Source organism: Mastacembelus armatus, chromosome 24 (assembly GCF_900324485.2).
Source record: "Mastacembelus armatus chromosome 24, fMasArm1.2, whole genome shotgun sequence".
Taxonomy (NCBI): domain Eukaryota; kingdom Metazoa; phylum Chordata; class Actinopteri; order Synbranchiformes; family Mastacembelidae; genus Mastacembelus; species Mastacembelus armatus.
This window is the reverse complement of record NC_046656.1, coordinates 15,577,053-15,600,587: the sequence shown is the minus strand read 5'-3', so window position 1 is coordinate 15,600,587 and position 23,535 is coordinate 15,577,053. Positions and strand designations below refer to the sequence as shown.

At 39.3% G+C, this 23,535-nt stretch overlaps 2 protein-coding genes across 2 annotated transcripts; one reads left to right on the top strand and one right to left on the bottom strand.

Moving 5' to 3' along the window:
* Positions 1-241: 241 nt before the first annotated feature.
* Positions 242-16,933, top strand: kif3ca (kinesin family member 3Ca). Its single transcript, XM_026318780.1, has 8 exons — positions 242-2,165; positions 10,858-10,959; positions 11,330-11,452; positions 13,193-13,311; positions 13,739-13,855; positions 14,188-14,296; positions 15,139-15,266; positions 15,710-16,933. Exons 1-8 carry the CDS (start codon positions 756-758, stop codon positions 15,795-15,797), a joined length of 2,196 nt encoding a protein of 731 aa, XP_026174565.1. The 5' UTR covers positions 242-755; the 3' UTR covers positions 15,798-16,933.
* Positions 16,934-18,874: 1,941 nt separating this feature from the next.
* On the bottom strand, positions 18,875-23,021 carry LOC113137260 (toll-like receptor 5). The gene is made up of 2 exons (XM_026318778.2): positions 22,751-23,021; positions 18,875-22,104 (listed from the first exon to the last, which is right to left on the bottom strand). Exons 1-2 carry the CDS (start codon positions 22,796-22,798, stop codon positions 20,218-20,220), a joined length of 1,935 nt encoding a protein of 644 aa, XP_026174563.1. The 5' UTR covers positions 22,799-23,021; the 3' UTR covers positions 18,875-20,217.
* Positions 23,022-23,535: the final 514 nt, after the last annotated feature.

Genomic DNA, 23,535 nt, shown 5'->3' with positions numbered 1-23,535 from the left:
GAAAGTGGTCGGTGTGTTCATCTAACGACTTGGGGGCAGCTTTGGACAGGAATTAAGTCTTTAGTGAGATTAAACTTCATTTCCCATGATCCCTTGTTTCACTCCGCAGTGATGTGGGGTGTGGTGTTAGAATGGCTGTGTGTGTGTGTGTATGTGTGTGTGTGTGTGTGTGTGTGTGTGTGTGTGTGTGGTTACAGGAGGGGAGTTGTGTGTCTCTCCGCACAGACCGAGACCCGCAAATCCATTTCGGAGCATCTGTGAGCGCAGGACGGGGCAGCGCTGTGTAGCGGATCTGTCAGGTGTCTAGAAATCAAAGCGACATGATTGTCACATCTGAATTGATTTCTTTCATTAGCCTACCGGCATTGTGCGATTTTTATCACCGAGTCAATCTGGCCATGTAGCGGGACTGCAATGGAGCGTCGATCCAGCTCATGAGAACTGCTGACGGTCTGCCTGTTTGGAGTCCAACCTCACAGACAATAAGCGGAGGAAATTAGCCTTTGGAGACAGTGACATCTTTTCTCCTTTACACTGGTAAATATTACAGTCTGATTTATTAGGCACTGCAGCCATTTTCCTTTGTGGTCTGATCCAGAAGCCACAGTCAATTTGTAAATGATTTGAAAATCAATGATTACTGAGTTCACAGACAGAGAAGGATATTAAGGCTGATTAAAGGCTTCATAAAGACTGCCAGCTTGTGTTAATGAAAAAAATATAAAGTGTCCTTTTGTTAAAATTAGAGGACAGTCATGTCAAAAAGTAAGAGCAGTGAGACGGTGAAGGTGGTAGTTCGATGCCGCCCTTTGAACCGGAAAGAGGAGTCCAATGGACCCGCAGGGAGCATAGTGCAGATGGACCTGCGGCTTGGACAGGTGATCCTCAGAAACCCTCGTGCACCAGCCAGCGAGCCCCAGAAAACATTCACATTTGATGCAGTTTATGATGCAAACTCCAAACAGCGAGATCTGTATGACGAGAGCGTGAGGCCTCTGATAGATTCAGTGCTTGCAGGGTTCAATGGCACCATATTTGCATATGGACAAACTGGAACTGGAAAGACATACACCATGCAGGGTGTGTGGATGGACCCTGAGAAACGAGGTGTGATTCCCAACGCTTTTGACCACATCTTTACACACATTTCCCGCTCGCAGTCTGATAAACAGTACCTGGTGCGGGCGTCCTACCTCGAGATCTATCGGGAGGAGATCCGGGATCTCCTCAATCCCAACCACGCCAATGCCAGGGCCCTGGAGCTCAGGGAGAATCCAGAGACTGGGGTGTATGTTCGAGATCTCACGTCATGTGTTTGCAAGAGCATCAAGGAGATTGAGGAGGTGATGAATGTGGGAAATCAGGCCAGGGCGGTTGGGGCGACAGACATGAATGAACACTCATCCAGGTCCCATGCTTTGTTTTTGATTACGGTGGAGTGCAGCCAGCCTGGACCCGATGGGAGGAAACACATTCGAGTTGGTCGCCTCAATCTAGTGGACCTGGCTGGCAGTGAGCGCCAAGCCAAGACTGGTGTCCAGGGAGAACGCCTGAAAGAGGCCACCAAGATCAACCTCTCGCTGTCAGCACTAGGGAATGTGATCTCAGCTCTAGCAGACGGCCGCAGCAGCCATGTGCCCTACCGAGACTCCAAGCTGACACGGTTGTTGCAAGACTCTCTGGGTGGAAATGCAAAGACGGTCATGGTTGCCACTTTAGGACCAGCCCCCCAGCACTATGACGAGACCCTCACCACCCTACGCTACGCTAACCGAGCCAAGAACATCCAGAATCAGCCCAGAGTCAATGAGGACCCCAAGGATGCTCTACTACGTGAGTTCCAGAAGGAGATCGCTCGCCTCAGGGCCCAGCTCAATCACAGGAAGTGGAGGAACAAACAGAAGAAGGAGCAGGTGGATGGAGAGGGCTGGGAGAGAGACGAGGATGGAGAGACAGAGGGTGAGGAGGATGAAGAGGTGGAGAAGGAGGCAGAAGAGTATGTGAAGCTGGAGGAGCAGAGGTTGGAAAGGGAGAAGGACGCCATTAGAGAAGACCAATTCCTGTTGGCTGAGGAGAAGCAGAGGCTGCTGGGGGAGAAGGAGAGGATGATGGGAGATCTGAGGAAGGAGCAGGAGGCCACCGAGCAGCTGACTGCCAAGTACAAGGTAAAAGTCCAAATTTTTTTCTTTTTCTTTGCTTCTTTCATCCTTTCTTCTTCAATTCAATTCATTCATTCTAAGCAAAAATACACAAAAGACAAAATATAATAGTGCCTATAAAATAAAATGGAGCAAAAACAAAACAATAGTGGCATTTATCTTTTGTACTGACAATGTTATTCATTGTTGGAGCACCTGTAAAGCTTTGACCCACATGAAACACCCTTGGTTAAATCAAATGAGTCTAGACTGCAACTAGCTATTATTTTCATTATCAGTTCATCCACTGATCATTTACTGGATTAATCAGTTAATCACACAATCTATAAAATGGCAACCATTACTGACAGTTACCCATTGGTAAATTCCTTCAAATCTTGTTTGTCTGGTCAACAGTCCAAACCCCCATAAAATATTTAGGTCTGTCAGTCATTTGTCAATGTGACATAAAAATAAGATTTCTCAGAAACATTGTTACCTACTCATATACCGTTATTACATTTCTAGTGTTTTGGTAAATTACACTGAGCATATTGTATTGATTGATTTTATTTATTCTGGTTTTAATGCAAATAGTTATTTGTCTTTGCAAAGCACTCCTCTGGGTTTGAAATATGCTTCATGAAATATGTAGCTTCTCTTACTATATAATGATAAATCAGTTTCCAAGGTCAAGATTAAAATTTCACTCTCGTGCTGTAACGCTCTGCTAGGATTTTAAATAAATGCTAGTCAAGAGCCAATAAAACATGTCATAATGGTAATAATCCATATGATTTAACAGCAAAAGGTTAAGATGCTTGTTCACAATGAATGTATCATTTCTCGTTCTTTATATTTCTTTCACACACAATCCAGGAAGTCAGATTAAGGACATGTGGTCTATGGGATTATCACATGTGATAATCTGATGAGCTGTTATTAAGGGACAAAGGGAAGTTTTATAATCTAATTACATCTAAGTGTGTATGTGTATTTGTGTATGTGAAGGTTTGTGTGTTGTAGCCTGAATGTTACAGACTAAAGGGGGCAATTTGTCTGAATGACCTAAACATCATTCACAATGAGCAATTTAGTTTTAATATGGCTAACATAGATGTTACATTGAAATCTGTGACAAAGATGAAAAATGAAAGACATTAATTTCTAACGTATGTTTGTAGCATATTGATGTCTGGAATTAAAAATGTTGTTAGATCGAAAACAAGCAAGTCAACATTATCAGTCTGTCAAACAACAAATTGAGAGACCTAATTTTGAAGGCTTATATGTCCTGAACATGAACTACAAGGTCCCTGGTTGTGTTGGGCAGCTTTGTCTAATGATATTCACTATCTCTCCCCACTCATGTCTTCAAGTCCTAGATGAGATAATACTGGACCATAATGATTCACTGTGACTCTGTCAGGGTCATTTTCTTTAATGTTAGAAAGCTCAAAAAAGAAGAGATCTCAGTGTACTAATTTGTGCGATGCAGCTTGTTGTGGTCTCACATTATCATTCAAGTATCTTTGAACCTATATTGTGTAACTGGTATTGTGTGTGTTTTCTGGGTTCTGGCCTTTACCCACAGTCTGATTGCGTGTCTCATAGGAACTGGTGACCATTGTATCTTAAAATGTTGGTCGTCCATTTCCTACACACCAAGCAATCAAAGATCCACATTAATTACTTGCTCTGATTCATGGGGATATCCAGTCAATAAGTCACCCGTGCAGAATGACTGAGTGCCTGCACTGTCTAACACTGTAGCCGGAGCCTGGATCAGCTTACTGAGTTGCATTCAACAGCCTAAGGCTGTGACGAGGGGATATGAGAGGAGGGAAGAGATATTTTCAGAGAACAACAGAAAGGCATGTTGAAGGTTAAACGAAAAAAAAAAATTTCTGTTATCAATTTGTGATGTTCTGTGCATTTTATGAGCAATAACATGTCATTTTCTACTTATTTCATGGATTAAACACACTCAGCAGCACGACAAAAGGTCTGAAATTCCTGAAACTGGCAAAAAAAGAAGACACAGCCCTTGTGCTTCCCTATTCTTTTTAGTAGCATCGTAAGCTCTTTCATTCTCACTTCATATAGGGGGGTTTATTTTCGGAGGTAAGGTATGAGGTCTCAGAAAGACCTGTGAGGCTGAGCTAGTGTACAGTATATCCTCATTATATGTCCTTCAGCCTGAATGCTTTCATTCCTGTGTCAGCCTCCTCATATTTCTCCCTGTCACGTTGCCTTCCAAAGCGCTGTGGGGCTAATAGTGTCTTGTGCTAAACCATATAAAATCTGCTGTGATCACACAGCACAGTTCAGAGAGTCTTGGTGTTTGATGTTGACCGAGTAGCTGCTGAGTGATGTTAGTGCAAAGAATCAGGAGAATCAGCAAAACTGCTTCTCCACTCCCCCCGAGGAGGAAGATGATTAAAGAGAAGAAGTATTTCCTGCCTTTGATGCATCACTTTTTTTGCTGGTGGTTCAGAAGAAAACCATTATATTGTTTAAACAATCTTGCAAGATACACGTTTAGTAGTTTGGTCTAAGATGCTAAAATTTAAAAAGGTGAGTTTATTTTATTTTTTAATGTCAACTGACACCTGAAAGCTGGGTGGCACTGGATAACATTTTGATGTATTTTATTTAGTCCCATATAGATCATCCTGTTGCTGTAAATAGTCACTAAAGCTGTTGAGGATAGTCCCTACTCTTGTTTAAGAAATCTTTGCTCACGACTACAGTAAGCAGCTGTAAAATTAGAAAATAAGCATACTGTCCCATTTTAAAAAATAAAAAATATACTGTATATTTGTGACTTGTATGTCTACATGGATACAGAAGTAGTGCAGTCTCATTAGACACTGCAGATTCAATCAGTGAAAATAGTCTTTAGTTGGTTAAAGCACAAATTAACAACTCAGGAAATTGATCGAATAACATGAGTCAATGGTTGCAGCTCTGATTTGGTATGACCTATCTATCTTATAAGCTATGTTTTGAGCCAAAACTTTAAATTTTAATTAGTTTGATTATACATTAAAAAAATAAAATATAACATTAGCTATAATGAGTTTGATATTGTCCCAGCTTATTGCCATTCTTCGATTGGCTAATTCTGATATTAGTCCACCAATCACAGAATGTTGCCTGAAGGTTCTATTTTTCTCTCTTGACCAATGAGAGTTAGGGTTTGTTAGGGTTGCTGGGCAGAGACAGACTGATACAGACTGGATGAAAACATTAATGGAAATGAGTCCCGAGATAACCAGTTTTACTTACAATGAGAATGAAATGTACCTGAGAGCCTTCTCCCTCTCTGCCTGTCACACACAAAACAAATGTAGGCCAGAAGACCAAGCTTGTGAAGCTGTGCTGGGTCATCTGGTGTTTCTGCAGGGTGTTATTAGCTTAACTGGCCTCCAAGGCACAGTGCTCCACCTGTGTATTGTGTTGTGATATTGTTCCAACTGTTGTTTAGCTGATGTCTACACTGCTGGAGGTGCCAGCTTTAATGCACATGATAAAATGTAATGTGGGGGCATCATGTGGAGCTCTGCAGATCCTGATACCAGCACAAGTACTCGCAACATCACAGGTTTAAATCTGACATCTGTCCTCATGTCTATGTCACCTTCCTATTTTCTCTATTTCTCTCCTGTTGTAATGTGTGAAAAAGCTGAGACAGATTTTTTTTTTTTTTTTTTTTTACAAAGTGAGATTGTGATGAGCAGGAAAAACAGCCTGGATGAATTTTGGCATATTGTTAAACTGGGAGACATGTAAATGTGTGTTTTTAGGGTAGTATTAGGTTTTATATATTAATTAATTCATCATCTGTTGGATGAAAGACATTGGATGGTGTTGTAAACATTTTCACATCCATGTTTGCATCAGCTAACAGTCTGCCTTTGCCCTTGTTAGCACATTGCTGCATTTCTTATCATCACCCTGTCGACTGTGTGCTGCTGCTCTCACATCTCTTTGACCGAGTCATAAATCGAGTCATCAAATTGTGGTGCGAGGCAGGGGAGATCACGGTATGCAAACCACTGATATGCCAAATGTACTCAGCTGCAGAAATCCATTCAAAGGTTTCTCAGCCGTTTACATATTCAGTTATTCCATCCCGCTTTAACAACAACAACCATCACTGTTTGACGGTATTGAAAATGATGATGGACAGCTTCTGTTTTTACTAAATTACCAGTGACAGTAATCATTATTGTATCTCACCATAAATTCCTGTTGTTTCGTGATTTTCTTAACTTTGCCATCTTTTTCACCTAACGCTTCAGCCAAGTGCAGCTTTTAATAGTATTTGTGATGGTATGAAACTGTGAGGTATCAGTACAGTCACTGTAGAGAATTTCAGGCTGAGCAGCAGCTTCTCATAAGGACGCTGCTGTGTCTGACCCTTCAGTGGACTATTCTTAGATCCACTTTTCTGGGTCAAAACTGAACTGCCTTCCTTCTTCTTTCAGTCTCTCACATTAGATATGTCTTTTTTCCTCTTATTTAATATTCTGTAGGCCCTTAAAAGTGACATAAAATGTCCTCTCTTCTTTCTTCTCTAAAACATGCTTTTATTTTGAACAGTTTGCTCAGTTGCAGTATACTCTGATAGGTCTGCATTCTGTCTGCTTTAAATATTATTTTCCTTTGATGCCTTAAAACCTGGAGTTCAAAGGTCATTTCTGCTTGCTGATGTTAAGATCATGTGGTATGACTGAAAGCTCCAGAACAACTACTAATCATCCACTTACACCATAATATTTCGCTTTATTAGAGAGGTTCAATGTTTTGTAGCATTATCCGTGATCCTGCCTTGTCTCCTTCTTCAGTTATTTCAGTGAATTACAGCTTTCCCTGAGATGCACCATGCTAAATAACGCTTTACACCTTCAACTAAAAGTGTGAAGTTAGTGTTTGAAAATGTCACCACAAACACTTTTTAATTTGTTGGCAGAGAAAAATTATATCAAGACAGAGTGTGAATCTAGTACATTGAGACTAAGAATAAAAACTCTTCCATGGCAGGCTGCCCAGATAAAGTCTGTGTTGGGAAACACTGGGCTATTTCTCTCTGACTCCTTTGATCTTTTGATTTCTTTTGTATGAAGCCTAAAATAGTTGCATTGTCCGCCTCTCCAGCAAACCAAGGACTGCATGTTGTCTGCCTAAAGCAGGATGATAATTAAATCTTTCAGATGAAAAACAAACATCTATGTGCTTCAATTGTGAGCGTTCACATAACATTAACTCATTTTTACCATGAATGTATCTGACAGTCTTTGTCTTTTGTTACCAGAGGAAATTGACATTGACCATGCATTTAAGGTCTTTCCTACATTCTGCCAGCTGAAGTTTAGCCAATCAGAATGCATGTTCAGCAACAATGCCCAGTGCCTCATGGGAAAAACTGTCAGCATAACACACACACACACACACACAGATGCACACATACTGTACATGCACACACACTGTGTGCCTCAGCTTTCCACAGTATGTCATAAACACATACATTTACATACATGTAAGCCCTCACACACACATCGACCATCACAACTAAATGCACTCCAACCTAAACCTGAACCTAAGTCTGGCCTGGACCCTTACACCCAGCTCTTTGAAGGGGTGTCAGAAAGTGAGGAGTGGCCAAAATGTTCTGTTTCCGAGGTCTAAAACTCAAGCTGGTCCTCACAAAGATGGCCATGTGTAGGTATAATCACCTAACACGTCCCCCTTTTTTTTCCTCTCATTAGACAGGAAGACAGCCGTATAAACAGGAAAGAGTCATTCTCTCCATAAAGCTTTACATGTATATGTGTATGTGTGTGTGTGTGATTGCATGGAGCGCTGTGTCACTGAAATATTGATGAATCCACTCTGTGTGTGTTCACTTTAAGTCTTGAGATCAGATTGAGCCAGTTTCTGAAACAATACACACTCTTCTATCTCATACAAGGAGCCAAACAGAAATAGAGACATGTCTTCATGTGAACATTAAATATTAAGCATATCTTTATTTTGCAAGGCATGGAAATTTAAAATGGCAATATTATTAACACCCTATTTCACCATTTTTACCATTCTCTTTTCACATAACACATCTTATATCTGTTCTCAGTAGACTGTGATGTTTTTTTTTTGACAAATAAAACATCACCATACTTGTATAATATAAAATAAAGTGTGGTTAATAACATCTTTATCAATACATTTTGAAATCAATTACTGGGAATAAAAGATGACAGGTTACTTTGACCTTATGCTTGGTGAAATTAGTATGACAACCTGCTGGTTGCATGTCACGCACTGGATTGCCCTTGTGTGTTTGTAAGATGTGGGAGATAACACACAATAAGCGAATGGTAATAAGATTTTAGACTTGTGGCTGTTGTAGTGCTTTTTGCATTGACCGGGGCTGATGTGAAACAGAATCTCAGCGATGGCCTGACTTTATTCCTCTCCCCTTCTGTCTTTCATGTTCAGTGTCTCTTGTCTTTTCCTTTTTACTTCTTAATTTCTTCTTTTATCTCTTCCCAGCAAGCTTTTGGTCTCTCTGCTGCACACATGAGATCTGTTGTCGTCACATTGTATTTATAGCTCTTTTGCTCCCAGCAGGCCCCGGCTTGGCTGCGATTGGCTGGCTCATGTGAACAAGCCAGCTCAATACGCAACACTTGCTATGCTCTTCACTCTCCCATCAGGAAGTAAATCAGTCACATCCACAATAATTTGAGCACACACTGATGGACAGATTATGCTGTACATCCGCACACAAAAACGCAGACCGAAACTCCTTGCTCCTTCTCCTATCCTTCTGCAAACTCTACAGAGTGGGAAAATACATATAGTAGATTAGAATTGTCTGTGTGTAATTATGAAAATAACAAAATTGCAGCTTTTCAGTGTAAGACCTAGATTAGTTCATCATGATATACAGTGAGACATCCATTAAATTACTCTCTCAGTTAATGACTTGTCAATACCAGAAGGTTTATAATGACATGATGGACAAATTTAGCTCAGCTGTGACTGAATATCACACACCCGGACTGCATCTGTCTGTATTCATGAGTGTGACCTAAACCTTGATCCGCAAGGATGCCAGGACACAGAACAATGACTGAAATGACAAGTGGTGCATCTTCAACTGGATTGAAGATCTTGAATGAGTCATTGCTTCTATTCCTCCTCTTCTCGTCTTCTTTTTGTCTTTTAAAAACATTATACTAGCTCATCTCACCTCATCTTATTTTGGTAGAGTGCATTAGTTTTTTCTTATAAACTTTTTAGTTCAACTTTGATTTTAATTGGATATTTGTGAATTAAGGATAATTGGGGCTTTGACACAGTTTTATGAAGCCAGTGAGACTCAAAGTGGATCTTGTAAAAACTCAAATATGTTTATTTCTTGTACTACAAAATAGTATGATGTACTGCGACAAGTCTCTAATGGACAGCATGAAAAGTGTGTTAAAGGGCCAAATTGTTCATTTAAGTCACCGACCATTTATAGCCTGCATTGTAAACGGCTCTATATAAGGGATTTGATTCTATCTAACCAGCCTGTCAGGGGTAAGAGACACAAGATGCATGAGGGAGAAAATCCCTGACATGAATCAGCCCTTTAATGAAGCTGAAAGAATATGACAAAACACAAAGAGCAGCAAACCAGGGAGTCACACACACTCATGGACACAAAGAGAGCTCGAAACAAAGAGGCTTTCTGTAAAAGACCTGCTGCAGATGCATCCTCTCTGAAGGATGCCAGTGTACTCCCAGCGTGGGCTTTTGTGTCTGCTCCTATAATCATATGAATAGTGTGGTATATGAAAGCAATGTATAGGCTGTACAGAGTTACACACTGGCTTTTTGTATAAAGTCCTTATACGGGAATGGCCATGGCCTGTGCGTTTCCTTCTTGGACCCTGTTTTCTATCCTTTCCCTTCCTCCTTTTTGCATTTTCTTAATCTCTTTTCATTCTCACTGCATTACTTCAAAAGTATAGGGTAATGCTGTTTTGATAAGAGCAATTTTAACAGTCCATTTGCTTTGTTAGGCATTTGAGAAGATAGATATAATATTTGATATTTTTAGTTTTAGCCTTACATTGCAGTGCTTCCTTTTCACCATTTTTTTACAGAAATCTGCTTTAGAGTTTTAGAGATATCCTGCAAACTTAACTAACAGACAAACATGCAAACAAACAATAAAAAACTACCTTGGTGGTGGTTAATAATTGATGCTTCATCTATCCATTAATGCTGCTTAAATGAATACATCAACCCAGTCAATATCCTTTTAGATAACTTGGCACAGCCGCATGCTGCACATATCCTCCCCTGAAACTTTTCTGTGTAGCTTTAACAAAGGAAAGGCTGAAATGAATTTGAATGAATAGAATAACTGAGAGAGAGAGAGAACACAAAATAAAAGAGTAAATCAGCCTCTTAAATCCCAACATAATGAAACAAACAGGAGGGTTGAGCTTTAATACACTGATAGTACATACATTGCATGTACATATATTTTAATCCTTACCCTGTTAATTTGAAATAAACTATATCTATTTTTGGTTTGAGAAATGATCAGTAATGTGTGAACAGGGTGGACTGTGTTGTGTTGTGTGTCATTGACTTGCTGTTAGATGGACATGTTTCAGTGTTCAAATGATTAATCCAGATATTGTTCATTTTTTAGGCGATGGAGAGCAAACTGCTGGTCGGTGGAAAGAACATCATAGATCACACCAATGAGCAGCAGAAGATGCTTGAGATAAAACGGCAGGAGATTGCAGAGCAGGTAAACCTTTGTTTTTCAAAGTGTATGTGTCCTAATACTATGTACGTGTCATGTAATTCATACTTTTTACTTGTAGAGTTGACCGTGTTACTGTACTAGTGCCTCACTGTACTTCTGATTCACAGTCTTTTTGCTACTAATTCTTAATTATGGAGTATTTCCTAGTACCAAGTTATATATTTATTTTTATTATATTTTACTACTCTCTTCAACTGCAGCATTAAATACTGAATAAACTCAAGTTCATGTGTAGTTTTCAACTTATAGTTAAGGGTAACCTACAAAATACCTTGGAAAAAAACAAAAAGGCTGCAAACTGCAGGAAGGATGAAGATGAACAGAAAGGTGACACGCTGAATAATGTTTTCAGACACGTACGGAGAGGGAGATGCAGCAGCAGATGCTGGTCCAGGATGAAGAGACGCTAGAGCTGAGGGAAACTTTTACTTCTCTGCAACAGGAAGTGGAGGCCAAGACCAAGAAACTTAAGAAGGTAAAATATCCACTGGCACTTTAGACAACATGCAGAAAACCGTCATCTTTGCACAATCCAAATATTGTAGGCATGCACAGAAGAAAAAGGACAAATCAGTGTAATTTTTACATGCGCCTTCCTTTTTTTGCTCCTAATATGAGTATATGCCTCTTTACCCCTTTCACTCCTGAACCTTGACCTGGACCCTTATGATCCCCTGCCTCGGGCACATGCTCCGTCTGGATACACACTTAAATCTCAGTTGCTCAAGGTTTGTCCTGCCGTCCCCTCCTCTTTCCCAGACCCTAACATCCCCCATCTTTCTCTCTTACTTTCTGTCTTGGGCCTCTTCATACTTTTCGTGCTAACCTTCTCAGTCTCTTCCTAGGATTCTCCCAATAACTCGAACCTAAACCCCTCAGTGTAAACAAATATAAAAAAGTCTAAACCTTGTAAACCCTCCCCTGCTCTTCACGCTTCCCAATCTGTTGCAGTGGCCCGACCAGCAGGACTAACCCCAGACAACCCATTGTGTGAGTGTGGATGACAGTGTGACTAATGATCCTGTGTGGGTTTGTTTTCTTTCTTGATGCCTTAACAACAGTGACCATCCCAGTCTATACCATCCACCCTTCTCCCACTGCATGGTGTTGGAAGGAAGGAGAGCAAAATTTTCACATTGTAAATTTAAAGCTAAGGAAAATGCTCAGAGACTAGAAACACTGCAAACCAGGAATTTGCAAACAGGTGATGAGGGTGATAACACATTATTGTGTTACTTTGGGATTTATAGTGATTCATTTAATGGTCACAGCGTAGCTACAACACGGTTACCAACTCTCAGCCTTTAGGCATGAAGCTCTCAGGCTCTGTCTCTCACTTTCTTGTCAATTTTTAGCTGGTTGACCACAACTATTGTATGCAGCCTTTTTCAATTCATATTCTGTGTTTTGTCCACACATCAGACATGTCAGCTTTTACACAGATCTTTTGTGTGTTGAAATTATTCAGCATAAGGCGCTAGATTCAAGGATGAGTCTGCTTGTGTTTTCTGACAAGCTTCTAATCCCAACAGAGGGTGATGATAGTGAAGACTGAGCAGAATGAAGAAGTGCCCAATAATCTTCTTCTTTCCAGCAACAAACATCTGTAAACATATAGTTACACTGCAAACCCTCTGCTTGCCACAATCACTACCTCTGTCACAGGGAAGGAAAGAACATAAACACCACTGTTGCACAGTAATGAGACGTACAAACATTACCAGGGCTCTGTTTTACAAAGTAAATCAAAGCATGTAAGCAGTTACTCTGGGGGTTATAATTAAATCACATTAAGACCTAATCACATATGACACACCTCTGTTGTCTCATCTTTATCATGACTGCCATTAACCCTTTGCATAAAGTCGAAATCCAGCTTTAATTCTATAACACTTCTATTTATATCATATAAAAATCACCTTCTCAGTCATACTTGGAGAATGGCAGCATCCATGATTGAGTCAACAATAAAACTGGTGTTTGAAGAAGAAAAGTTGATCTATCTAAATACGCCAAAAGGGTCAACAAAGGACAGGACAGGTGCCATGTCGATATGCTCCTATTGGCTACTCAATCCTCCAGGCACCAGTGCCTCCAATGTTGGTTGCTACGGGCAACCAAACTGCAGAGAGTTGGAGACCAGTTCATCAGCAACTACACTGCACTGAGCGACATGGCGCCTCTTCATGCTCTCTGTTTGTCTCTCTCCTTCTAGCTGTATGCCAAGCTGCAGTGCATCAAAGCGGAGATCCGGGACGTGAACGACGACCACGTGACGAGCCGACAGGAGCTGGAACAAACGCAGAACGAACTCACCAGAGAGCTCAAGTTCAAGTGAGTCAAACCAACTTCGTGAAGAGTCAGTGAAATCAAATATTCCCTGATGGTTCAGAAAACACTCACATCAGATGCATACATGTTTCCTGGGTACTTCATTATTCAAAATACTGAGAGATGCTGAATGAATTTATGAATGAGCACTTGAATGACAAATACACACACTTCAACACTTTAGCCCAAACAAGCTGTCAGAGCAGACTGTGTGTGGCCTAAGAGGCAAAACCTCAAGCACCAGAATCTGTCAGGGACTCACTGCTGCTGCTGATGGTTAATATTGCTCTGTGGGCACACACATTATAACTGAAGGTGACCTAAACTGAAGCTGTAAAAGTGAAAACACACAAATCAGATACTGCAAACTTAAAAAATTCTCATCTCATTTGACTCAAAATCTGTGTTGATCCGTGCTGTGTACATGCAGGTATTTGATCATAGAGAACTTCATTCCTCCAGAAGAGAAGAATAAGATCATGAACAGACTGACCTTTGACCCGGAGGAGGATCAGTGGAAGTTTCAACCTCTTGTTCCTGCTGAAAGGTCAGCATTGGTTTGAGATTTGAGCCATTTGGGCCATAGTGTTTGATCAGTGGCCTGAGGTGGATTTAATGAACTCAAAATGTAGTGAATTTGAGTCCAGATTAATATTCTTTTGACCTTTGTAACATGCCTGGTTCTTTATGGTGCTTGCTATTGTTTCTTGTCACCCTCCACTGTAAGTTTTAAGGCAGAGAAGCCTTAAAATACTTTATAATATATGGTAGAAACTTAATTTTGATATGATACGATCAGCTTTAGAAAGCTGCACTTTGGCATTTTCACCGTTAATTTCTAGTTGATTTTTTTGTTCTCCCACTTCTTTCTCTATTTAGTAAATCTTTGCAGATGAAGAAAAGGCCGACATCTGCAGTCGGATACAAGAGACCCATCAGTCAGTACGCCAGGGTTGCCATAGCGATGGGCACTCACTCCAGATACAGGGTGAGCATGTGTGTGGTGGTGCAGGATGTCTTTTGAATGCAGAGTTGAGACGTAACCACTTAAAAGGCTGAGCATCATGTCCAGAGTGAATCTGACTGGAAAATAGATGTGGTTATTTTTAGCAATAAAATGTTTACGATACTAGAATAAAAGCTGAGTACTCTATAAAGGATCATAAGGTGTTGACCCACAACAACAGCATAGTCCATCAAAATACCACAGGTACTTAACTTACACTATAATAGAGATGAGGGGTCAGTACAGCAAAAGCTTGGGGGTTTAATAGTTCATATACTCCTGAGACCCAGCCCACTGACTTGTGTCCCTTGTAGTGGACAGTTTGTTCACACCCAAATGGTCCTATGGTCCACTACAGTGGACATGCTATAAAATTAAAAATAAAAATAAATTTTAAAAAGTCTAAATTGTAACATGTTTTTTTTAACCAGAAATAGGTAGGAAATTACAAAAACAAGAAATTGGAAGACACTTATTTTCCTTGGTTCTCAGGAGGATATACTCCATGCAAAGCTTTTTATATGATTAACAGACTTTAAATGAATGAGCAGCCATTGCCATCATGCCAGGATACAGGTGATGGATGAGAAAAACAGTTCAGATTTGTTCAGTAGCTCAGCTGTTTGTACAAAACAAGCAATATAAAAAGAGGGGGGTCATAAAAGCATATAAGTGATGCATTTAATGGATATATTTGAGTAAAACATCTTTAATGCAATCAGTGGAATCAGTTTTCATTAAAGCGCATGAACCTCAGTATGTGTGATCCAGGTTATACACTTTGATTTGCCATTGCTCACTTTTTGTGTATTTTTTGTGTGCAGGCTGAGAACATCATGTTTCTGGAGCTTGACATGACTCGTCCAAGCACTGCCTCACCGGATCGTTCGGCAGAGGCAGAGCCGAACCAAAGTCTCTCTCTGGACAAAGGCGTTTGCAAGTCTCGCTCCTGGTGAGCCCAACCAGACCCTAATGATAATGTAGATCTGATTAGCTTTTCATATTGGCTTATTAGCAATCCCGCTCAGCATCAAAACCCCAGTATTGGTTAGACAATGGCAGGCTATAAAGTGATATCCAATATATGCTTACCAGATTTTTATTATTCTTTAGTATTTCTTCAAGTTTTTGTGAAATTCATTTATTATGATTAATTATTGTATCTTAGAATTTTTCTGTGGGAAAGCTGCTTTTACTGTTCAGCCTGTATCTATATCTAAATGGTATTATTCAGGATTAGCCTCTAGGTGGTCTTAATCTGATGGTTTATCTTTCATTTGCTCAGCAGTCTGTAATCTCTATGATGCTATTAACTCTCATTAACCTCTGTTTAAGTTGTAGGTAAAGACATATATTGTATATTATACATGTTTTAATTTGCATTTTCATTTGTAGGTGCCAGACTCCAAAATCCATCACTTCCTCCTCTTCCAATATTTCCTTGGCAGCTTGTCACACTGCCACACCCACAGCGGCGCAGTAAAGCTTTAATGAAGAGGGTTTTTTGCTGTTATTTTATTTCCTTCACTTTCTCTTTCTCTTTTGGCCAGCGATCTTCTGAATAACGTTTGAATGAGGCCTATAAGTGGGACACAAACACAAAGCATCACCTCTGCAGAGTCCTGAGAGTTCAGGGACTACTAACAATAAATGACCTTATGAACCTCAGAAACTCTGTAAAACCTCAATCTTTGGATGTAAACACCCCCAGAACCTTTTTCTTCCTGCATGTTTGACACTTAGAGCATTGGCTCATCCTCTGAAACAACTGGCTGCAGTTCTGTACTGCCCAGACTGTTGTGTGTGTGTGAGTGTGTGTGTGTGTGTGTGTGTGTGTGTGTGTATGGGTATATGCAGTGTATATGCAGGGCTGTATGATTGCCTGTTTGTATTTCTAATTGTGACCAATGCAGATCTGAAAACTCACAAACAGCTTGAATCCCCTGTAAGATACCAGTGTAAATATTTCATGTATTTGGGGTTTTTCGGGGGAGGTTTGGTCTGTGTGCAAGGGAGAGTCAGTAATCATTCCCTCAGAGAGGTTATGTCCATGTTGACAGAGCTGGGCACAGTTGTTGGTCAGATGAGGTACTTTGAATACTGAATGGTGACATTAATCGTACCTATTGTTTATCTTTATTCCTCCATCCCTCCATAGTGTTTCAATTATAACAAATGTCCTAAAATAATCTCAAAGGCAAATCATCTTTCCTATCCCCTTAACAAAATATAAAAAAATATCAGTCAGTCAGTTGTCCTTTTCTGTTTTACCTTATGGTGGTCTTCCTCACACTTAACATGCATTAAGTTATTTTCATATATTAGGGCAGGTCAGTAAAAGCTAACCCACTGGCTTTTTGTTTAGACAGCAGTGTGCAGTCAGGTGTGTATAGTTTGGTGTCACAGGGTCCTTTACTTCCGAGGTTAAGAGGAGCAAACGTGGGGGGTCATACTGACTAATTATCACTGTATTATTGATGCCGGAGATCCTGTTGCAGCAGAACCCCCTGCTAGGTATAAGCGAGCACAGAACAGTCCTTTACTAGTGTAAAGGTACAACAAAAATACTGCAGATTGCAGACTTTCATGGTTTTTTATTGTAACTAACACGTGACATAGTCCTCCTTTGCTGTACAAAATGTTTTGTGACACAAGAGTCAAAGTATATCTTAAATAATGTCTGATGATGTGTTTTTGGAAATTTGTGTTTCACAGAAGGATGATTTTACAGGTAGGCTGAACTTGCAACCTGCTTTTTTTTTTTTACAGCTGGAAATGATTTTCATCACCAACATTTTTTTTTAATTGATAAGTTGATCTTTTAAAATATCTGTTACATGTTCTCAGAGCCAAGGTGGTGTCTTCAAATTACTTATCTGACCATCAGTGCAAAACCCAAAGATGTTTAAACAGAGAAAAGAAGTGAATTCCCTCATTTGAGAAGCTGGGACCAGAGAATGTCATTTTGACAAAGGATCTCTCCACAGTCAACTACCTGTAAAACCAGTAATATTTAAAAAATGTGATACAATTTACTGTCATATGCTGTTTTGAAGTGATTTAATTGTGCATTTACCTACTTCCTACTGTGTCTCAGCCCTTTACAGATGCACCAATGATTTTGTGTGTTTTGTCATCAGTATCTGGGCACAAATTTGACCCACTTTAAAAAAAAGCGACTTGAAATACTTTGAGGCTTTATCCAATTTTTCATGTTTGTGCTACATGATATGTTAAAAAAACATGCAAATATACCTTTAATTTGATGAATGCTTTACTGCAGGGGGAAGTATATTATTATGTTGATATAGAATGATACTGTACATTTACTTGCAAATGTTTTCAATATGAGAGGGTCTATCAGGCCATATTTCAGGGTGCTATCAATCAGTCAAAGACAGTAAAATATTAATACACAAGCAAAAATAAATCAGTCAAATAGCTTATTTAAATGTTTGTGTTACGTTGCTCTTTATTTTCCCTATGTACTGCAAATATGCACAATTTATAATCTATATTTTCCAGCTGACTGATGAAGGATGAATATGATTGGATAATTTAACAAATAACAAATTTGGATGAAAAAATGAAAATATATTTAGCTCTTTGCACATTTCTGGTCTCTGTTGTCTCTAAACTCTGCTGATTTATGAACATTTTTGCCATATTAGTAAGTAAAATCACTCCATGTATCTTTCCCATCTGTGTCATGGTTGTAAAATATTGTATAATGTGAGTGCGAAGGCAGTGGGGGTGGGGTGAAGGGAGGATGTTGATGGATAGAGGGGGGATGGATGGATGCAGGATCCAAAGACCATAAGGAAGTGAGGAATAACTGAAGGAGGTGGCTATGGAGCCTGTTTCTATGGTAACCTGTCGGTAAAGGATGTTGGGATGGGGATGGGGAACTAAATGAAGGGAAATTGTGTGCCTGTATGTATGTATATGGTGGGTCAGACTAGTCAGGCTGAGCTTATGTCTGACTGGAAAAAATAAATCCAATAAAGACAGTCACAGTTTCTACTGGTGAATCATGTTTAATTCTCTCAGATCATTATGTTCGTAGGTATTCTGTGTGTGTTTTCTACCAGTCAGGATGTGTGACCAATTATATTCATTTAATGGGATCCCATTAGCCTCATTAAAATAGATGCTATTTTTGCTGTGACTCACACAAACCAGCCACAGCTAAATCTGTAAATACTTACAACTAAAAAACACAACTGTCTCATCCATAAATAAATTCATTAATACAGTTTTTAACTCAATAAGACACTCCACTGTAGACTCTCCAGCATATAAGGTGATGTCCTTGTGTGACCAGGAGTCATAAAACCAGTGATTCCTTTTACAATGTTATAAAACTCCAGAACAGCAAATACTCACATTTGAGAAGCTGCATCCACTAATTATTTGTCTATATTTGCCTGACAAATGACAAAAATAATAACTTAAGTATCAAATGTGTTGCTTTTCTAACTGTATAATGTTCAACTACATTTGAACATTTTTTTAAATTTTCTTTCAGTATGTTTTATGATCATACGAGTACAGACCTAGAATGATCTGACTGTCCATTTATTTGTATTTTAGCATGAAAAACAAGTCATTATTACTACACATAGTGGCTTTAATAAGATATTAAAATATACTGCTAGTATTCTTAAAATATACTGCTAGTATTCAGATGTTTTACAAGAATGTCTGACATTTTCAGGTTTTGGATGTGCACACAACATTCACACAAACAATCGGGTCTGGTGATTACTCAGTTCTCACACACACACACACAGAGGTCTATAAATTCACTCATGCAGTCTGAGTCTTATCAGGAGTTGACCTACAAGCACACCCAGTGTCTCTTCCTCACCCTCCGCCTGTTAACATTTAATATTTTATGACCAGAGAGCAGCTTTATTGGGACAGCAGGAGCAAGTTTGACTCAACTACTCTCCAAGCTGCCATCAGATTATAACAAATAAATACATACAAAACACAGACTGGGCTCTGGGAGTATTAAACAATTCAATTAGGAAAGAATATAAATATGTGCAATGTGCTTTTTATGTAAAAATAATGGGTTTGTATGTTTTTACCTCACTGACACTAAACAAAACATTGTTATTGTTGACCTGTTTCTTAACTTACGTCCCTATCAGCACTGATCAGACCTACTTACCCAGTTTTCCTCATCTCTCATGTATATTCATATTTGTGCAATTTTTATGAAATCCTGGACTATCTAGCTGCTGGCAGGTTGACTCTTTCTCTCTAAATGATCTGACTGAGGATATTCCATTGAACACTGCATTGCTGCACATGGTCCCTGCTGGTTTTTTGAGGTAGCTATAGTGTTGAAAAACAGCATGGAAGTCATCAGTCTGTGGTTACTAATTAGTCTGATGCTGCCCTCTGCTGTAAGAGGAGCAGACAGCAGTTGTCTTATCAAACTGCTTCAATAACAGGTTCAATGACAGCGTAGATATAAATAAAATATATATAAATATTTATATTTAGTGGTAAAAATACAGTATCTCTAAAAAACAGTTGAAAATTATTTTATCTTTCAATTGGTTACTTAAATAATCTCTTGGTTATCTTTTGCCTTGGACAACTTCTACATTCACATAACAGGGCAGTGCTAATTCACTGTAGCATTAAAGCTCATGTAAACTACAGCTTTCCATATTACAGAAGTACATCTGTGGTGATTCTGGGTAATGTATCATTAAATATACATCTGGTGCTGTGTTTTAGTTTGCTCTCTTTTCCTGCTGTTGCACAATAATACTCACACTCAAAATGCTTACACACATATATGCATGACCCCCATTGTACTATACCACTGATCATTTGTACTTTATTTTTGGGGGAATGAAATGTACACATGTTCACTGTTGCTTTTACTGCTCTGTGACCTGAGCCAAGTAATCTAACAGAGGAACCCTATAGAAACCAGAGGGAAATTCACATCTGAGCTCCTGAACAGGACTCCTGAAGGTTATGTTGGTCTCATTCAGCCAAGTCAGGAAGCCCCTCAGGCTGGAGTCACAGTGAAATCGATTCATATTTAGGTCGAGGATGTCGAGAGACCTGAAAGTGGCTGGATCAGGGGAGGCTATAAAGTTGTTGGAGAGATTGAGTACTTTAAGGCTTCTGGGAAAGATGTCTGGCTGGAGATATGTCAAGGAGTTTGATGAGAGGTCCATCTCCTTTACTGAGGTGAGACCCTTGAAAATGCCTTGCGGTAGAAACTGCAATGCATTGAAGCTCAAGTTGAGACCAATTGCATGCCCAAGATCATCAAACATATTCAGACATTTACCCTGGGACCAGACAAACTGCAGGGAGCTGCTATGAAGATCCAGGATTTGAAAATTATTCAGATCAATGGTTGAAACATGTGTGCTGAGCCCGCACTCCCTCACAGTGTTTCCACCATAGAAGAGATACTTCAGGCGTTTCAGCTGAGTCAAAAACGCGTAAACATCACCCAAGTTTGTTAATCTATTGTCCTGAATGTTCAGATACTTAACATTACTGGCAAATCCAGTGATACTAATAACTGATGAGGGCATCAGTTTGTTATCATTCAACAGGAGATGATCTAAGCTCGGTAGAGATTCAGGGAAGCCTAAATCTCGCAAAGAGTTTCCTGTTAGATATAGTGATTTAAGGTTGGGAAGGCCACTAAATGAACGATAACCCAGTACGCCAATGTGATTATGGGACAAATCTAACAACTGCAGGCTTGTCAGAGAAGAAAAGGTGTAAGAGTATAGTTCCCCTAGCATGTTGTGTGACAGGTTGAGCATCTTTAAATGAGCCTCAAGACCTTTGAAGGCGTTTCTGTGTATCTGATTCACTTTGTTTTTGGAGATGTCAATGACGGTGACTTCTTTCAGGGGACTAAAAACTCCCTGTTGCAATGCAAATATTCTGTTTTTAGACAGATCCAAAATGTGGACTGAGCTCTTTTTCAAGCCTTCAAATGTGCTGTGGTCTGGATCAGGGAAGTTACTGAATGAAAACCCTTTACCCATTGATCCTGACAGTATGAGATGGGAGATCTTTGCCCCCTCAATTGCTCTGCAAAACTGTTTTAATGTACCTACACTAAACCCATTGCTGGACAGGTCAAGGGTCTGAAAGGACATTCCTCTGAAAGGATTTCCACATTTCTCCCAGTCAAAACTTTCATTATACATGGCCATAAGAAAACTAGAATGCAAGTTCAGGACCTTGAAATGCTTACCCTGAAAACCAATCAGATCTGGCTCACAAATATTGTCAATTCTGTTCAACTTGAGATTCAGATCTTTCAAGTTAGTCATGTTTGCAAAGAACATTGCAGGCTGGAGTCTCTTAATCTGGTTACCAAAAAGGTCAAGAGTCTTTAAGGCGGACAGTGGTTCCAGATAGTTTTCCTTCAGTATGGACTCTTGAAGAGAACAGTAATCCAGGTAGAGCTGCTGCAAACTAGACAGTCCCATGAAAGCTTGTGGTTCAAGTTGAAGGCCGACATTGAAGCCGAGCACCAGTCTCCTCAGGTGTCTTTGTTTGCTGAAGGCATTGTTTCTGATCACGAGTGGCACATGCTGCAATCCCAGGTCAAGCTCCTCCAGCTGCTCGAGGCCAGACAGGGAAGAAGAGTTGATCTCACAAATGTGATTCATGTCCAGGTACAGGTGGGTGATGTTGGGAGGGAGTGTAGGAACTGAAGTGAGCCTCTTGGCTGAACAGTATGCTACAGAGTCCGCTATAAGGCATGATGGGAAACATCCCGACACCTGCAAGGGGAAATTTAAAAATGTGAATGTTTTTTTTAAATTAAAAGCATATTGCTTAGTTAATGCTTAACATTTACAGTTTCTTTAGTTTGGTGTTGAACATTATCATCATCAACAAACCCTATAGCGCTTTAAATTTCTTATACTCTGAGATTTTCTACTCTGTGACTGCACTGAGAAAACTGAAACTCTTCCAAAATAAATTTATAGATTATCATAGGATATTTTACAAATTGAATTATTAGTGGAGCTAATCCTACACATTCACGGCGCAGCCATTCCTTGTCTTATTGATTATATATATAGTCCCTACAGTTGATTTCCCTGCTTTTCCAAAAACATCATATTATTCAGTATAAATTTCTTTTCAAATTTAGACATAATACCATCTACCTAGCTCATTGGTCTGTCAATATTTTATCAAAACACTGCAGTCAGTCTTTTAGCACGCAGAAACAAATATCTATCATTGTGCCTTTCCCCATATGTCTTTTGTAGTTACAACCCAACATAAAAAATGGAAAATCTTATAAATAATTGTATTTCACTACAAGTTTTAAAGCATTACATTAAATTACTTTGCATACATGACAAACACATAATCATGTTTATTCACATTTACTATGTAAAATGTATGTTTACCTACCTGTAGGAACACACAGATGATAACAACCTGAAGACCCAGCTTCCACATCCTCCTAATGATTGAATAAATGCACTGAAAATATTTGTTAGGTGAACTAACAATCTGGTCTCTTCAATGAAAAAACAGCATGACAGAGATTTCTGTTGACTGTGTTTTTATTTGAGTTGTTGCGTCACTTGTAACGGGAGTTACATTGACTGAGCAACATAAACATGACATTGTACAGGAGTTGCCTTTTAGTGGAGAGTCCAGATTTCGTAAGGAAGGTAAGTACATCTGCATGTTCACATGCATTAATACAATTTGCTCGGGGATGTATTTTACTTGCTATTAGATTAGATGGGTGTGTTATTGTGGACTGTGTTATTTCAAGTGATGAAAATACATGTAAAATTCAGTACTAAACACAATCATACAAAAATATATTTGATGGGAAACTGTTGTAGTCTCAGGATATGTGGTAAAGCTTTTGATCTGTTTTTGCTTAATGTTTCCTCTTGTGCAATCATTGAGTACATTTTTTCAATGTGTTGAATTTTCATTTTAAATGTGTATACTGATTTCCCAAACATGGCTTATCCTTTTTTGGGGGGACTTTCCTGGTTTCTTCATCACCTGTTGCATAATTTTACATGTATGTTGCAGGTAATTAAGCAGGTTTAGTATAGGCAGTGTTGAAATACAACTAAGTGCAAAACAGCACCATTTTGAGGTACTTGGATTTCTTTTCATAATACTACAAACACTTGACGTTACTTTAAAAGTTAAGATTTTTACAAATAAAA

What these genes read in the sequence shown, in the direction of transcription:
- kif3ca (XM_026318780.1), top strand. Translation starts at nt 756, where the DNA reads ATGTCAAAAAGTAAGAGCAGTGAGACGGTGAAGGTGGTAGTTCGATGC. An exon ending in GGCAGGAGATTGCAGAGCAG is followed by an intron (nt 10,960 to 11,329) that starts GTAAACCTTTGT and finishes TAATGTTTTCAG; the next exon opens with ACACGTACGGAGAGGGAGAT. An exon ending in GTTTGCAAGTCTCGCTCCTG is followed by an intron (nt 15,267 to 15,709) that starts GTGAGCCCAACC and finishes TTTCATTTGTAG; the next exon opens with GTGCCAGACTCCAAAATCCA.
- LOC113137260 (XM_026318778.2), bottom strand. Translation starts at nt 22,798, where the DNA reads ATGTGGAAGCTGGGTCTTCAGGTTGTTATCATCTGTGTGTTCCTACAG. An exon ending in TCATCTGTGTGTTCCTACAG is followed by an intron (nt 22,105 to 22,750) that starts GTAGGTAAACAT and finishes TTCCCCTTGCAG; the next exon opens with GTGTCGGGATGTTTCCCATC.